Raw genomic sequence first — 18538 nt, forward strand, 5'->3', positions numbered from 1 at the left:
TGCGCCTGCAGAATTATAAAGAAGCTTCATAGCAGATAAATAAAAAGTCACATTCCTCCATAGTGTACTCTCCTACCAAAGTAATGAAATGCTTAGCCCAAATGTTACTGAAAGTAGTAAATTCCGCTTTTTAGATATGCAGTCTCATTTCTGATTTTATTGTAAAATTTATGCTTCAGTGCTAAACAAAATGAAAAACCTTGGCTCTAACAGCATTTTTCCCTTAGCAATGACATGTCCGGTATCAGTACCATCTTCCTCATGTAGCACAATAAAAGAAACAAAAACCATCAGCAATTATTAGCACCCACAATATAATATATACAGCTTCCATTTACCTTGGTTCACACAAGAAGTCCGTGTTTTCACCCTCTGCTCTCCAGACCAGCCACTCCCTGAAGGATGGATGGCAGAACATTCGTGTTTTGTCTCGTCTTTTTATCAAAAAGCCTGAAAGGGACTCCATCCTCTGATGGAACTCTTCCCAGTCCTGTTCACCATATATCTGGCCAGCATTGATGGCCTGGAAAATCTGGTCATCTGTCATTGGGTGAAGTGATGCTAGAGCCACATTCAGCACCGGCAGAGCCCTTTCAAATGATGAGTTCGTCATGAACTTCATGTTGCACTGAAGCAAATAGAGCTCAGAGAGCGAGACCGGAACTACCTTGTAGCTTGCACTTTTGATCACTAGGTGACCCTTCTGAAAGAGATCCAGGGTCAGTTTCAAGTAGAGATAGGATCCCATGCTCCTCATGATCAGATGGTTGCTCACTTTCCCAATTATAGCTGCATCAGCTTTTCCATTCAGAGATATATTGTTTACAATATCCTGGCTGGCACCGATCCTGTACTGAATGTACGCATTCAGATCAGCCTGTATTTCTTTATTTTCAGGGAAATCATCCAGGGAGATTGTAAAGAAAGGATATGAGCTGATTATTTCCTGTATTATAAAAGAACAGAGAGAAGCACTTTACAGTACAAATGCCATAGGTGTACAGATGAAATTTGAGTTTGCAGGAACATCATATTAAAGGTGGATCAAGCTGGACTAAGAGCCAGCATGAATGAAACCTTGGTATAGATAGGTATTTACAGAATGAACAACGTAACTATTTGGTCTAGATAAAGGTAGTAAAACTGCTTCTGGAGAGTTTTGTTTCAGATTATAACCTGGGGTAAGGGGTGGAATTGCCCGGCTGAATGCTTCTCGTGTGTGTGTGTGTGTGTGTGTGTGTGTGTGTAGAACAAATCCCCTCTACATATAAAATTAGTACACCAGGAGGGGAAAAGCTAGCCTAGAGCTTTCCTCCCTGACATCTGGTTTTCTATGTGCAGATAATATTTGTAATATGCAACATTCAACCATACAGTCCCCTCCCTGTGCTCTGAAGTAATAGACTTTCACTTAGAAGGACTTTACGGTCATCACTGAATTCGTCCAGACGCGGCAAAAACGTTTTCTAAAATGTTGGTCAAGTGTCCGGCCACCCACAGATTAAAAAAGAGAGGGGCAGGACAAACAGGGAAATAGCAGCAGAGCCCTTTTGTTATTCACACAAGTAAATAAGTCTGACCTGGCGGCTTTTATAGGGGACAAAGAGCATAAGATGAACTGCTCTGGATACTCTCTGTTTTGTTCCCTCCTTTTGCCAGAGCTGGGAAGTAGTGTAGAGACTGAAATGCTGCCTCCAGTCTGGGCCTGATGGATCTTGACACCAAGTTGTGTTGGCTGACAGTGGTTTAAAAGAGTTTGCTGTTGCGGCTGTGCACTTTTACACCACACATATAGTAGAGCTGCCGCAGGTCTTCAGAGGAGCCTCAGATTACTACTACTTACCTGCCCCCACCCCAACAAAAATGTTTTATTCAGGTTGGTACCCCTGCGCCTGTCTAAGCCACAGCAGATTCTCCAGACTATTTTTTCCAATTAAAATTAAAGCATAAACAACTCCTTGAGACTCTTTCTCCTCAATGCAGCATTATTTCAGAACAACGTTTGAAGCTATACGTTTTCAAAACATTACCTGGAAGTTCGTTCTTACAGTCACAATCAGTTTTAGCCAGGGAGGAAATTTAGAAATAATATTTGTGATGAATGAAGAAACCGTGTCCCCATAATCAGGTTTATGAAATTCAGCCTCATTTAGGCCATCTATCAAAATGATATATTCCTCTTCTGGAATTTTCTGTTCTGAAAGGCAAGACGATGAAATACCAATGAAGTATACATTACACATACACACAGCCCAACTCTGAATTTATAAAGTGGTTTACAGGAATTGAATAGATAAACATAACCTTTCACTTTGTAATTTGCTTTGGATAACTTTTTGTGAAAAGATGACTAAATGCAATATTGCTAATAATGGTATTAATAATGACCCCTGTATTATCCTAAGAAAAATAAGGATAATAATGAAGACTAACAACAAAAGCAGGAAAATAGTGAACTATCTGATTGTGTAAAAAATTATGCAGCGGGAAGGTTTAAGTCCAGGTTTCCAGACCCATAATTGCTACCAAATGTCTAGTTTCACCTAATAAGTATTCTGAAATGCATGGATAGCAACTGCAGTTCATTATTTCTAAATAGATGCTACACTGCTGAAGTCACAGCTTGTGTAGAGCTGTTTATGTTGTTACTGAGCAAACAACATTTGCCATCACAGCTTCCATTAAAAGTTCCATTTTTGCAAATGGATTCACATTGCTTCATGAATAATTAATATATCGTATTATAGAATGCACTACAGATGACTTGTAAGTATATCAGTAAATGTGTACGATTATAACCTAATAATTTTTATTTTATTTTTTTTAAAAATGGAGCAGTTCATTATTTATTTAAGGAAACTACTTCAATATCTTAGCTTTTTCCAAGTGTGTTTTTCATCATACATATAAAATACAGTTGGATTAACACTAGTTTGCAATATTTTATTTTCTTGGATGGCTCTGATACCTTATTTTAAAACAAAACGGCAAAACACACCCTGGTCTGCAAGCTAACTTCTGCTAGGCACATCTAAAACACAGACCTTGTCTTGTAATTGAAGTCACTGTAGAGAAATTTTATTTTTGGCCTACCTTTCCTAAGATTTGCAAGTGGTTCCAGCACTCCTCTTCTGAATGCTGCTACTGGATCTTGAACGCAGGACCTAAGGCTAAGCATACTTTGTAGATGTGGTTCCCTTATCAAAAGTTCTCTGTATGCTGTTAACTGATGAGACCGGCAAAGAAGAGCAGCGATGCTATGCACAAATTCTGGGACAAGGCATGTATAAGTGTTGTCAGCTTGACAGTAGTGATAGGCAACAACCTTTTTGAAAAAGAAAAAGAAATGTTTAGTATTTATAGTAGATGTTTCCAGTTACATGAGTAAAAATAATGGGGTCTATTGAATCATTGTAGATTTAGAGCAGGTATGGGTAACATCTGTGTGGCATAGTGGTTAGAGTGTTGGACTAGAACCTAGGCGACCAGGGTTCGAATTCCCACTCCTCCATGAAGATCACTGGGTGACCTTGGGCCAGTCACTCACTCTCACCCTACCCTACCTCACAGGGTTGTTGTGAGGATAAGATGGGAAGGAGGGAAACTATATAAGCCACCTTGAGCTCGCTGGTGGAAATATATATATATATATATATATATATATATATATATATATATATGAGAAAAGAATTGTTTTTTTTTTTTAAAATGTTGACAGACTGCAATTCCCATCATTCCTGACCAATGACCATGCCAAACTGGGCTGATGGAAGCTGGGAGTCCAACAACATCTGGAAGGCACCAGGTTCCTCACACTTGTAAGGTAAAGGTAAAGGGACCCCTGACCATTAGGTCCAGTCGTGGCCGACTCTGGGGTTGCGGTGCTCATCTCGCTTTATTGGCCGAGGGAACCGGCGTACAGCTTCCGGGTCATGTGGCCAGCATGACTAAGCAACTTCTGGCGAACTAGAGCAGTGCACGGAAACACCATTTACCTTCCCGCCTATTTATCTACTTGCACTTTGACATGCTTTTGAACTGCTAGGTTGGCAGGAGTTGGAACCGAGCAACGGGAGCTCACCCCATCGCAGGGATTCGAACCACCAACCTTCTGATCGGCAAACCCAAGAGGCTCAGTGGTTTAACCCAGAGCGCCACCCGCGTCCCCTCCTCACAGCTGTACTAGAGCACAAAACTCAGGAGATGCTAAGACTCAGTTGTGTCAGTCAGGGCTGACACTGGTGAAGACGTAATGAAAACTTCAAAATGGAGAAGGGAAGAATTGGAGAAATTCACTACTGGAGAAAGAGAGAGAAGCAAAAGGAGAGTATGATCCCTTTGTAGCTTCTGATATGCAAACCATAGTTTACAGAGAACCTCCCTATCCTTACAAGGTATATTATACCTTCCCAAATATATCTCCCAGCACCAAACAACAAATTCTGGAAATAGGTAAACACAGATGTACAAATCCTGTAATTCACATAAATATACCCCTCTCTCATCAATAACTATATCACTGCCATATGCAAAGACTGCTGCATATGGCCAAAACTGGTGACTGTCCTTTGACAAACACAATGCTAAAGACCTTAGAAGACCCAGCAGTTCCAAGGCAGACCAGTGTGACACTATACAGTGGTACCTCGGGTTAAGAACTTAATTCATTCTGGAGGTCTGTTCTTAACCTGAAACTGTTCTTAACCTGAAGCACCACTTTAGCTAATGGGGCCTCCTCCTGCTGCTGCGCCGCCGCTGCATGATTTCTGTTCTCATCCTGAAGCAAAGTTCTTAACCTGAGGTAATATTTCTGGGTTACCGGAGTCTGTAACCTGAGGTACCACTGTACTGGCCTCAACAGAAAGGATTCCTGCCAACATGGCAACGAAACCAGAAAGTTTCAAGTCCATTTGTTAAACACAGGATGCTACAACAGTGCTGCTTACTCTTCTAAAAATACATTTCTTTAATTTAAAAAAAAAACCCCAAACCAGAATTTGTCCCACCTTGCTCCTTTTCTTTCTTTCTTTCTTTTTGCAGATTCCCAAACTGTCTGGCTATATGGTATAATCCAACTATGAGTTCTAGATCTGGAATGTTGACAAGTTACAGATCTGTATTTTATTTTATATTGCACTAGAGAGATAACTATCATGTTCCTCCTCTTGTAAAAGTTAAGTGCACTGATGAATGGGACATCAGGCTTAATTTTGGCAAACTGAGCATATGCAGAAGTATGCACCATCAAGCTCTGTGCAGCTTAATATTCAGTAAGGATTCATAATCTTAAAGTGGTTAGCGTTGACTTAATACATCTTTATTCTATCATGTTCTAAAAATAATAACTGCTTTGATGACGACAACAATATTAGGACAGTTCTTACATAAAGACTGTACCAAGTAATACTTCAATACCAAAGCAAATCCTCTGCTATTTACAACACTCGACAAGGCTTTCCTTCTTTCACAATCCTTCCTGCAAAAATAAATGCATTAGAATGTCCCTAGTGCAATTTGCTGGTAATTCCAGCTTATATAACCGTTAGATACATCAGTGACGAAAACACTGTAAGCTGCCTAGATCAAATGTTTGATCCCACTTCCTCCTCCTTGATACATGCGCTGCAGGAAGGTACGTTAAATAAACGAGCTGATGGGGGCAGACATTTCCTTTGGAATTAGAGATCGCCATCTGCCAAAGTCGGACAGGGGAAAAAATATTCTCAAAATTCAAGTAAAACTGCATCTTTGCCCTTATGCAATCAGGATAAAAAAGGGAAATAAAAAGTGGCAAACAGAAAGAAATCACCACAGATGATGCAATGAGTACCTCCTCACTGGCAATATGTAGATCACTGAAGTGAACTGTACCATTTATTAAAAGCTGAGAAAAAGAAATTAGTGGCACAGAAGCCTGGCCACTTACCCAGTGCTTCTAAATATTCTGAATTCTTGTAAGGGGGGTCAATACACAGGTAGAATGTGTGTGATTTGGATTATGATTAAGAGCTGTTAAATATTAGGGTGTTACCTTTGACGCAAGACGTCTAACAGATTCTGCCATTTGGTTCGGATGTTCCTGAGCTGGGGGGCAGCTGAATGTTTTGCTTGTACTGGTACCCGCCGAGGCAACAGAAGCAGGTATCTGGCTGAGAGGAATCTCTTGACAGGGGTCGCTGCCTGTGAGGAAAGAGACCAGCAGACAACAGAGTTATAACCAGCAGTGATCCATTTTGTGGTATAAATTATGTATCTGCAATGTTGGTGATGTTTAGTCTTCCAGGGAAAGTTAAAACACTGTTTGAAATCCCACAGCCTGCCTGCATGTGTTACCAGTTATGACTTCATCCATGTAGCTGCACATGCTCATCACTTTGAAGATCTGCTCGGCTAATTTAGAGATGCCGTAACAGCAAATGCCCAAATCAAAAACAGAAGAAAAACATTTAAAATTCCTTTGTAGTAATAAACACACCCTTCCAAATGTACCCCAAGGCTATATTTCGTTTCATGGGCCTATGGTAACAAAACGCTAGCATGGAATGACAGTAGGTCAGGATCTCCAAAGGGTTTGGTTGGGGTGAAAGCACCATAGACTCATAGAACTGTAGAGCTGGAAGGGCACAAACACACATTCCTTCCCAATTTCAGTACAGTAAGGCTATTAATTTTGAGAATGGGCACACACACATCACCTGTGCGATAAAATGGAACTCATGGAAGAGGACTTGGGGGAAAAGCCGTGGGGCAACAAAGCAACAGAGTGTGAGTATGTGGGCGAAAAACAGAAGCTGTGTAAGTTAAAGACATACTTACTGCCAGCATTGACGTCAATATAAACATGGAGAATTCAGCAGGGGTAGCCAACATTGTCCTCCAGGTCCACGCTCGCCACCATGACCAATGGTCAGGGGGTATGGGAGTTGTACTACAGCAGCATATGGACACCATATTGGCTACCCCTGTAGCAAATAAAAAAACCCCCAAAACTTTAAATGCAGCTGATTTTTAATCACACACCAAGTATCTGTTGAAACATGAAGTTCTCTGCAATTACTAGTAGAGTTTACTTATAGATTGCTTTGTCCCAAAGTGGTGAACATATTGGAACCATATGCACAACAGAGTAAAATAAAATGCAAATCAGCAAACAAAACAATGTAAGACAGCAAAATTAACAACAATGGTGGGGGCAGAGAATAGCCTTTCCAAGATAGAGGGTTAAATGGTGCTCTTCTCAACCCTACATCTAACGCACTTTGAAAGATGCCTTAGCATCTTTACCGCCAAAACTAAAGGAGTCTGATGGATCTTCTGAAGGGTATTCATTCCATAACATTGGCAGCGCTACCACCAAGGAGGCCCTGTCCTTTACACCTCCAATAGGCCCCTTGTAGCAACTGTGCTACCAAGCAGCTCATTTCCACAGTCTACCAAGAGAGCAACTTGGGAGTGGGGAAGAGGTGCTACCAATGTTAAGAAAAGCTAATGCAACTTATTTGGCAGTTCGTGTAGCACATATGCATGCAAATACAGTGTTGTTTACACTTTTCTGAATTAGCAAAAATGATCTACAAAAATTGTTTTTAAACCTACTTTTGGGAGAAGAATTAGAGCTGGTGGAAGCAATCTGCCTCATGCGACTTCCATGACAGCTAAGTGCCACAAGCTTTGAAATAATAGCAGTCTTCCCAAATCCCACATTTCCAACAACAACAGCTCCCCTGGTTTCTGCCTGCTCTTTATTATTCTTCAACTTTTCCTCTATTGCCTGAAACAGCCAGTCTCTTCCGACAAACACAGAGTCCGTTGTTATGCTTGGCACTTCAAACAATAGTGGCTTAAGCAGAATGTCTTGAGGCTTATAGGGGACAAAACGTGCTGAGAGAAAGGAAAAAACTTGTTAGAAGACAATATTTTAAGCAACGAAAGATCAATTTAAGGCAAAAGCACTCAAACTTTAGATAATGCAACTAATCTGTTTTCGAACAATTTATTGTAAACAAAGCCTTGAATCAATTTACCGTAAACATAGCCTTGAATCATAAGTACATCAGAGCAGAAGCACACAGCTGATTTCATAAAATCAGCTTCTAAACTTTAAATGGCTTCCATTCAAGATTCATACACAGCAAGAGTGTGGGCTACTAAAAAGAAAAATCTGCATAAATACATATTTTTAGAGCCTCAAAATCTGAGATAATAAAGGTAAGCCTGTGGAGGCATTCTATAAGACACAGACAGCTTCCAAAGTAAAGTCCTGGGGAAATGTTGTTTCTAAAAAACCAAAAGGCAAGCAAGAAAGTTAAGGAAATTGCAATGCACCCTACCTTATACCATGTCCCACTTGGTATAAGGTTAAATGCTCTGAGTGGAATTATTCTCTGCTTCCAAATCTGTAGGACTTGCTGGGTAATGTGAAGGGGAAGAGCTGTCTCCTTCCCCACCCTAAATGTCCTGGGGCTGCCACTGTCCTCAAAGCCATCACACCGTACTCTGGAGACACTTTGATCAAGGCTGAACAGACATAATGGTTCTGTGAGCCCTGGGAGAGAGGCTGTATCTCACCAGTAGGGCATCTGTTCTGCATGCATAAGGCCCCAGATTCAATCCACATCTCCAAGTAGTGGATTGAGTATGTCCCTTATCTGCAACCTTGGGAAGCCACTGGCAATCTGTGTTGAAAACAATGAGCTAGATGAACCAATGGGCTCCACATCTCTGGAGAGCTGCTGCTGGTCAAGTATATTTGCTAATTAAGGAACTCTTCAAAGTGTTCTATAAAGGCAGACAAGCCTCTAATCTCCACTAAGCAAGCACCAAAACAAAACACTTGCATCTTCCACTAGGGAATAATGCTATCTCCAGAGCAGGTCAACACATTAGTTATTTATTTCATAGAATCGTAGAGTTGGAAGGGAACCACAAGGCTTATCTAGACCAATCTTTTGCTCAATGTAGGGCTTGAGTCCATGAGTCTCGTGCTTTACCAATACCTTTTATTTCTTGCTGAACTCTCCCTCCAGCAGTATTGTGCCACGGTAAGCGAATTGAGGTCCTCAATGGTGTATTCCTCTGACCATCCAAATAGCTCAGGTCTTCTAGCTTGGTGGAGCTTGTTGCTGTAACAACAAAGAACCTTGTCAGATGGCTGGGCTGCAGGAGGTTCAATATTATGTCTCAAAACAGTAGCCAGTCACAGCTGAGTAACATGGAACAATGCAGAGGTGCACAGCAGAAGGTGTGCCTCTACAAAGCAAACTGTGGTGAACTTAAAAAGCTCTGCTGAACTCATTGGAGACAGAATGCGGTACAAACATAGTAGAGTTTTTCCTTTGCAATGCCACACTAGCTCTTACTGCAGCCCCATCACTTTAAAAAACACAGCATTGAGCTGCCATAAGCTTCAAGTTAGTTAAAAATTAATTTACTTTACCCTCTCCTTTGGATGTGTTAATCACTACACCCTATGGCCATAAAATGCTAATGATTGATTATGCTTCATGTGAATATTTCCCCCCATTGTTAAACATTGAAAATATCAACTTTTCAGGACACTTTCCAGTGTTTCTTAGAAATTCTTATATGAACGAAAACATTATGCAGTGGAAAATAACTCAGTGCATAGAAACAACCCTAAAGTGTGTGTGATTTTGTATTTCAAAAGAAAGACAATTTTTGAAATATCCTCCTTTCACCATAAACTGCCTGTCTCAAGGTTCCAGTCCTCCAATTAATTGTGCTCCTTTGTGATGTATATATATATTATATATGGGCAACAGAAGGATTTAAAACTGCTGATTTACTGTTGGGTAGTAGATAAGAGAGGACAAGGGTCACAATGAATTTTTATGACCAGTTTGGCAGCCAATTTATTTATTAAAGCTTCAATATTTCCATGTCAAAACACAGCAAGGTAGCTAGCATGAATCTTCTGCCCCAATGATTTCATTCAGAGTTATTGGCAACCCAAATCTTGCAAGCAGACACTGTCCAAATCTTGGAAGGAGACAAGCAGGCACTTTGTGCAGTATTTCACAGCATCCAGAACATCAACAATCACCCATTAATGGCAGGATTCTCAGCCTCCCTTTTTGCAAAGATATATACATGACTAGCCATAAAAGCATTTAAGAGGCTGTGAAATGTACTGAAAAATAAATCGGTCATCTCCAGAATGCATTAACAAGCGACACAGAAAGAGAGCTGAAGTTAGAAACAGTAATCCTAATACAAAACTGATGTGTAGAAGAAAACCGTACTATAGTCAGGAGTTTTGCTGATGTTTTTAGAGGCATGATCTGCATTTTAAACTAAAAACTGGCTTGTCTCTTCAGTCCTGTGAACTTATGCAATGGACACATGGAAGAAACCTATTGATATATTTATCATAACCAACCAGGAAAATCTCCCCAACATAACCCACCGAAATGCAAGGAAATAGGGGCTGAAGTGTGTGTGTGTGTGTGTGTGTAAAAATACCATACTTTTACAATACCTGGAAAGGGCTGCAGAACTGTCTACATTACTTTAGCTGGTTTTGAGAACATGTGTACTAAAATGGGGGTTTTCTCCCATTTAGGCCTTTTCCATGCACCCTACCGCTCCACATACCTGGCAAAATTTTATTTCTTAAAAATGTGTCCGATATAAAACCAGAAGCAAAAGTTCATGAACTGAAGAGACCTTCCACAATTGTATGGACACAGGGCTCTCTACATTCTAGTATGACTACCTTAACACAAAGTCTGGGTTCTTATGGCAAGGGCAAATTCCAGCATCCAGCCATTAGCAAATAAATATTTGAACCGAGTGATCTTCTAAATCTAGAGAATATTCCCCCCCCCCAAAAAAACCACACACATTATTCTTTTTATTAGGATATTTGCCCTTTTGAGTCAAATCAGTCATTTTGATCAACGTTCTGAAGATTTATATACTGCTTGATTGTAACAAAAACCAGACAAACCTCAAAGCAGTTTACAAAAAGAATAAAATGAATGTTAAAAAAAATTAAAATAACAATTAAAATTAGTGATAAGCTGGTCACTGATTAAAATACACGTTAAAAGTTTACATATCTGGATAGGCTTATCTAAACAAAAATGGTTTTAACAGGCACCAAAAACAGTACAGAAAGTGCCTGTCTGATGTCAACAGGAAGGGAGTTCCAAAGTGTAGCTGCTGCCACACTAAAAGATTGATTTCTCACAAATGTGGAATGAGTATGATGTTGCATCTGTAACAGTACCAGTTCCACAGCTTGAAGTGCTTCAGTGAGCACATATTGGGTAAGGCATTCTCACAGGTAAACTGATCCCAAGTGGTTAGGGCTTTATATACTAATATTTCATATAAGTGTACACATATAGTACACCTGTAGGCAATTGCACATGAGCATAGCAATTCCCTTGATCACTGAGGTGCCATTGAAGGAGAATGCCATGATCACAGGACTAAGTTTCACCCGTCTCAATAACCACCCAGATCTCACTGGCATTTGAAAAAAGGGGTTGTTCAGTGTGTACTACACTTTTAAATAACAACCAGTTGAGCCTCCACAATGAATTCCTCCCATCCAAAAATAGAAATAGAGAGAAAACTCCCTAAATATACTGAAGAAGAAAAACAGAAGTCACTCAGAAGAAGAAAGCTAAGTAGGCAGGTAGTTGTCTTTTCTCTCAAGGTATTTGCAGACAGGGACAAATCTCTCTGCTTAATAGGATAGCCAGCAGAACTTGGTCTCTGACTAAAGAGTTCTAGAAAGTTACAGTGGTACCTCGGGTTACATACGCTTCAGGTTACAGACTCCGCTAACCCAGAAATAGTGCTTCAGGTTAAGAACTTTGCTTCAAGATGAGAACAGAAATCGTGCTCTGCCGGCGCGGCGGCAGCAGGAGGCCCCATTAGCTAAAGTGGTGCTTCAGGTTAAGAACAATTTCAGGTTAAGAACGGACCTCCGGAACGAATTAAGTACTTAACCCGAGGTACCACTGTATACAGATGCTTTGTGCAGAGACCCAAGTGAAGGACTGAACAGGGACTACGAAGAATAACTGTAAAAATCAGCACCTTCCATACAACAGATAATTTGTTTGGGTTATTAATAATGGTCTTACTACCAAAGATCCATAGAGAGCTTTTCCAGATTTTTTCCTGCCACATAAGAATGAGTGTCTATGGAATATGGCTGTGCAAATATCATGGGGCCCCGAATGGATTATGTTCATCAAAGCGGTAGCAACACAACTTCCCCTACCCAATCCCCATGGGTTATGTTCAATGCTATGGTGAAAGTTCCATCAGCACAAGGATTTCTCCATGCACAATGGAATGTTCTCCCCGTCTCTCCCCCCCCATGCACCCAACCCCCTGGAACAGATTTGGAGATGGTGTCAGATGTGTGTGGGAGACAAGGAGTGAAATCCCATTGTACTGGCTCAAGTATTTAGTTGGACACTGCCCCATGTCTGCATCATTGTATATGCATTTAAAAGCTTAATATAGAGGCTGAGTGCTTCCTGCTATAATCCTTCAAGTCGATGGACTTATATAGCTCTTTACATAAAAAAGCAATGAGCACAAAGAACACTACACTGTCTCTGCACAGCAACATCCCTATCGCTTCGCAGACCTTTGTGCTTCAACTGCTTCTAAAAATTACTTCTGTTAAATTTCATGCACTCCCCTTAACCAGTGCTGGCTCTCTAGCTTGCATTTCCATTACGTGGCGATCAGACACAATTTGATGGGAACTGGTCCATGCAAGAACAGTGCCAAAGGAAAAGTATGCATTAAATAAAGGGCTGGAGCACACACAACACTTGCTCCCATTGGTTGCTCCCTACCTGCAACGGAATTGGGCCGAGGCATTACTAATGAGCCAGAGCTTTGAGTGTAAGTCACAGGGCCATCTCCAGAAGATGCTTCCACTTTTGGCAGACTTTCTGAAGACCCCACCGTCTCCTCTTCTGCAACTGGTGAGCAATTATCTGTTCTCCGTTCATGAATAATTCCTTGATGTGCACCAGCTCTGAGGCTTCCGTCTTTGCTCCACTCCAAACTGGATCCACTACGGTCGTCGTTTTCAGATGAACTTGTTACTGTCGCTTAAAAACAAATAAAAAGGAAACCAATGAATTCTAATGGGAAGAATGCTAGAATAATAAACTGGTTTGCAGTGCTCTTAGACTGAAACTTCGTTCAATAAGGTGATGAGCTCCTCCTACAAGGCACATTAAATTAGTGTTTCCTGGGCTGGTTTTAGCGAGAAGACAAAAACACTCATTGGGCATTGTAGTACAGCCACTACTGTTCATGTTCTTAGTTGCAACTAGGTATGTCTCTCAGAGCATGACCTCCTTGCTTTAAGAATACTGACAACTTAAATAACATAAAACGTCGTAAGGATTTTGATGAAAGCCTTGTAGTGTGCTTCTGTATGGCCAAATTATTAACGTTGATTAAAGGCAGGGGGCAAACTTGGGACTTTTGATGCATCATGAACTAAGCGTCCCTTCTGATTTACTCATTGAGGGGAGTGGGAGGGCCAGGAAAGATTTCCACTCCAGTTTCTAATAGCGAAAAGACAGCATGTCACCAGTCTGCCTCCCCCGTCCTCATTTTGGCCACTAGCCCAGACTTCTCTCTTACTTAGCTCACCGCAAATGATGAAAATCTGCCCTCACCCCCATTATGTCAACGGAGGCAGAGACAATTTCAACTAAGGCAATAAAAACTTTTTTAAAAAAAGAAAGAAAGAAAAGAATAAAAGCCTGACCCAGCAGAAAGTGCGGGTGAAGGAGAGGGAGGGGAAGGGCAGCTTTCCACTCAAAAAACCTACTGGCCCAGAATAACGTAGCAGGGATGGAAATTACAATGGAAGCCTACTTAAGTAGCATGGAAGAACAAGCTATTTTCACGGTTTGGCAAAGTCTGCCAAAAACAGTTACACAAAGAATAATACTCGCCAAACTGTATACTGAATGAGCATTTAATACTCTTCATATATTTGCATGCACACATTAAGTACACACACACGTTAAGGGATGCTTTAGGAAATGCAGTACGTACGCCCTCCAAACTTAAATCCTTCCAAATGAATGCAGAATGATTAGATCTATAAATAACTTGGGCGACTAAGGATACTTAGTAAGATACAAGTTCATTTTAATATCCATTCCATTCCCACCCCCCTTTAGATGAAGACAAATTTGCAATGCATGTGTACAAGCTAGCTTTCAAATTAAATGCTGTCTTTCAGGATTTGCAGGGGAATGCGTGGGAGGGAGTGTTTTATTTTAAGATGAGCATGTTGCACAACAGAAAATTCTATACATTTTCACAACAGCCTTGAGAACAGAAGGCACACAATTTCCAGATCCGTTATCCTAGCTAATGGGTTTCCCAGCGGTTTTCTTCCATGTGTCCTCAAGTCTTCATTTTACCCAGCTCTTTGGGGCTTGATTTCTCCTGTTCTAGTTTTCATTCCCAGTTATGAATTAATCATTCAAACCTCCACATAACACCATCATTAAACTGCAGTTATTATGAAACTTATCAGCCTTTCTTGGTCTAGAACCAAAAGCATTTCACAAATATTACCGCTGTTTGCCATCACTAGCATACCTTCTTCACCCTAACTGCTGTGGATCCATTTCCAGGCCCAACTTAAAATGTGGATCTTAAACTTCAAAGCTCTTAATGGCTTGGAACCAGGATATTTGAAATATTGCCCTTTCCTGCATATACCTCACCTGATCCTCAATATCTTTTTCAGAGGCCCTGTTCCAAATGCCCCACCAAGTGAAGTATGTTGGGTGGCTATTAAGAAGCAGGCCTTTTTAGTAACAGCACCTCAGCCTACTTGGAGAAAGTTGTTTGGAACCATCTCTGTGGTCCTTCCAGTAACAGGTGAAGGCCTTTTTTCCCACTTGGGCCTCTCAGTGTTTGGTTTGCGATTTTCTCTGTATCTGTGTTGCCAACTGGAGTACAGCATAGATCCGTTACTGTTGATTGAAACTCAAATGGCCTCGGTGGCTCTTTCACTCGCACCCCCCACACCAAGCTTGCCTTGTCTCCCCACACTGGAACACTGTGTCATGAACCTGTTTGCAATGAGACAAAAAACTGAAAACTTTCCAGGCAGAGATCTTTGTTTACAAGAGGTGGAACACTCCCCCCAAATGGTAGCACAATAAAAACACTTCCTCGTCCTTAACAAAGTTCTCTATATGCTTCACATGCATTATTTCAGTAAATCTTTAGAACAACCCTGTATGGTCGATCAGTACTGTACTCAAGGATGAGAGATAAATGTACTGCCTAAAGCAACCCAGCGAATTCATGGCTGTAGTGAAATGTGGAGCGGAGGCTTTATGATCAATTGCTCCTGCTCTTAATCACTGCATCCCATTAGCACTGCTATTCTCTTCCCCAGCAGAACTTCCCCAGCAAATATACACTGTAGTGCAGTGAAGAAACTCGGGGTTCCAGCCCTCTCCCAGCCCATGACTAAATGCCCACAGGAAAGACACAAAAGAACTACTGAGAATGACAAAATTATTTCAAGCGAAAGAGCACTTAAAAAATTTCTGGAGCATGGAGACTTTGGAACTGAAGCCAAGTACTAACAGAAATTAACACAAGAGAGTTTCAGAGCAAACTCCCTGTATGCCTAGTGGCTGTATCGGCTGATGCAGAGAAGCAAGATATAAGAGAGACAGCAGTAAGTCAGTGCATTGCTATGAGTTAAACTGCTTACCTATAATTCCACTATCCTTGCTTTCCAACGTGGAGCTTGGGCTGCTAATGGTCCCACAGGGACTACTTTTGTTGGCTGCTGTTTTGCCAGCACAGCTATTCAGAGTTGAGCAGGGGCTGTCGGTGCTTGGCGACGTGGTGCTGCTCGTCAGGGTAGAGCAGGGACTGACTCCTTGGCTAGCTATGGTGCACTAGAAAACGAAGGAAAGGAAGGATGAATACACAGAGCACAGCGCTATCCGTCCATGGCGGAATCAATACTAAGCAGGAAATCAAACAAGCCTAAAGTTAACACAACTTTCCAAGGCTGCATCGTAAGAGGATTCATTAAGCCCCTTTCAAGAAAGAAGCAGCAGCAATAGGACAACAGCAGATTATGGGCCCTTAGTATTTTAACTTGGACCTGTAAAGTTCACAGTCTTATGCATGGAACACTGTTTGTTGAGAGGCTGCAACACAAAACCCAGGACTTGTTTGGGATAATGATCAAATATGCTTCTCTGCAGATTCGAAAAAGAAAGGCGTGGACAAAATTTGGTTTAAAATCTTTTCTCACAGGTGGCTAGAATTCTCCTAGAATAGGTGCCCTCCTGTACTACAACGGAATGCACTGTCTCCTCTCAGCATCTCGCGAGAGTCATACAGATTATTTCCCACGTTCTTATGCCTCATAAACCAAGCAGTAAGGAATGCGCAAGCCAGAAGTGCCTATGGGACAAAAGGCATTCAGTTAAAAATACACATGCGCAAAAACAGATGGGTACAAGCGAGTGAGCCATGGCTGCTACATTAGACAACAGAACAAGAGAAAATGTAACAAAACTCAAATCTGATTCCCAAGGCCAAAAGTAGAAAAATGATCTGCTGTGAATTTTCACAAGAGGGAGATTTTCAGCTCTTCCCTGTATATCAATCAAGTGAAAAGCCACAACTTCAGTTCACTGTGGTGATCTTTATTGCCTAAGACAAGAGTGGGAAATATGTGATGTTCCATATGTTATTGGACTACAACACCTATCAGCTTTGATTACTGGCCCTGCTGGGAGTTGTAGTTCAACAACATCTGGAAGGACAAGGTTCCCCTACCTTAGGAGAAAAGAAGTATCCAAAAGTTGTTTTTAAATAATCCTTCCAGGTCACAACTGCCTGAAGCAGCAGCTGAAAAATAACCATTCCATGATTTTCTCACAACCCCATCCAATGTAAAGAATTTCCTTAGAACAGTGAAGATTAAGCCAAAGCTCTTTTTCTTTCAGTGCTTCCTACAAATGTGCACTGTGTACACATTTATGTAAGTGATTTTTGTTGTCTATTAGCATGTTTGCTATTAAATATATTGAAAGCACAGTACTTGCTGGCATCTCTAGTTTTAACAGATTACTGTTTACAAGTTGTTTCCATTAGCATACCATAGCTTCGCGCTTTTCTTCCACAGAGATATGGGCAGACGTTGGAATCCCTTCTCCCAGTAAAAATCCCAGTCTTGTCATCAGTTCCTGAGCCGCTGGTGAACAGCTTGATTCCTTCTCTGACTTTGTTTCTATGCAATAAAAGAAAATACTGTATGAAGGAGTACAGTGACTTGCTTTGCAAGAGTAACAACAAATTACAAGAAAAGAGATTCTGACTAAACACCAGGAAGAACTTTCTGACGGTAAGAGCTGTTCGGCAGTGGAACCGTCTCCCTTGGGAGGTAGTGGACTCTCCTTCCTCGGAGGTTTTTAAGCAGAGGTTGGATGGCCATCTGTCATGGATGCTTTAGCTGAGATTCCTGCACTGCAGGGGGTTGGACTAGATGACCCTCAGGGTCCCTTCCAACTCTATGATTCTAGAAGAACAAGGCTCATTCAAGTCTGAATTCATTCTTGGGCCAATAGATTTCAACAGAGAGAAACAACGAAATGGATTATCAGGGGATCTAATACTGAAGTTTTAAAACCTATGACACAATCCTGCCACCGTGGGCTCCTTTATGTCCCACTGATTGCAAGGGAGACGGGTCAGCACACATTTCACTTTCACACTGAAATCAAAGGGTCAAATGAGATGTGGCATGTGAAATGAGATCTGGTTCTCCGGTTATTTTCTTTTAAATTAAAAACTTAGAGCAGGGCTGCTTCGAAGATATGGGAAATGGTGATTGAGAAACTTATGTTCACTTGAAAATCTTGAACTAAAGCATGCAGGTAACACATACTATTTGAACAGGTTCTCAATTGGTGGTCTGTGGACCCCAGGGGGTATGCGGAACCCACCAAGGGAGCCTGTGGTACACACTCTGCCAACAGTCTAGGATACTCTGCAAACATCACACAATAGCACAGCGCCCCCAAACACACAAGATTGTGGCACCCAAAAATGTGTGGTTTTGGGCACCATACTCTTGCGTGGGTCAGGTGACTCTTCCGGAAGACACTCGTCCTGGTTTTGAGCTGGGACATGTTGGAGGGTATAGTGGCACCATTCACATAATAAAACCTACTACAGAGATATCAACATTTTCAAAAGTAGGGGGTCCATGGCTTGGATTTGAAAAACAGGGGGTCTGGCTAATTGGGAACCAGTGGAATAGGGGGTGAATATGACAAGTGCCTAAATAATACCTGCAAAACAACAAAAACATTCCACATGAAAATAGCAGGATTATTTAGATAGAATAAATAGCATGGGAAGAACAGGTAAAAAATACCTCCTCCTCCAGTCCCATTTTCTACAGGGCTATTATTAATGTTTAAAAATGAAACACCTGGGATCCATTCACAAATCTCCCATATTG

The 18538-nt window shown here is 41.2% G+C and overlaps 1 protein-coding gene across 3 annotated transcripts in view; it reads right to left on the minus strand.

Moving 5' to 3' along the window:
- TANC1 (tetratricopeptide repeat, ankyrin repeat and coiled-coil containing 1) overlaps positions 1-18538 on the minus strand; it is a 129516-nt gene that overhangs the window by 18881 nt on the left and 92097 nt on the right. For all 3 annotated transcript variants that reach the window (XM_083578475.1, XM_083578476.1, XM_083578474.1), the window contains 9 exons: positions 17172-17302; positions 15764-15953; positions 12849-13109; positions 8997-9122; positions 7597-7881; positions 6032-6180; positions 3094-3325; positions 2031-2197; positions 339-946 (listed from right to left, as the gene is read on the minus strand). In XM_083578475.1, coding sequence (XP_083434601.1) covers positions 339-946; positions 2031-2197; positions 3094-3325; positions 6032-6180; positions 7597-7881; positions 8997-9122; positions 12849-13109; positions 15764-15953; positions 17172-17302 — 2149 coding nt within the window. The remainder of the gene's footprint in view (positions 1-338; positions 947-2030; positions 2198-3093; positions 3326-6031; positions 6181-7596; positions 7882-8996; positions 9123-12848; positions 13110-15763; positions 15954-17171; positions 17303-18538) is intronic.

Source organism: Podarcis filfolensis (genome assembly GCF_964270895.1).
Source record: "Podarcis filfolensis genome assembly, chromosome: 1".
Taxonomy (NCBI): domain Eukaryota; kingdom Metazoa; phylum Chordata; class Lepidosauria; order Squamata; family Lacertidae; genus Podarcis; species Podarcis filfolensis.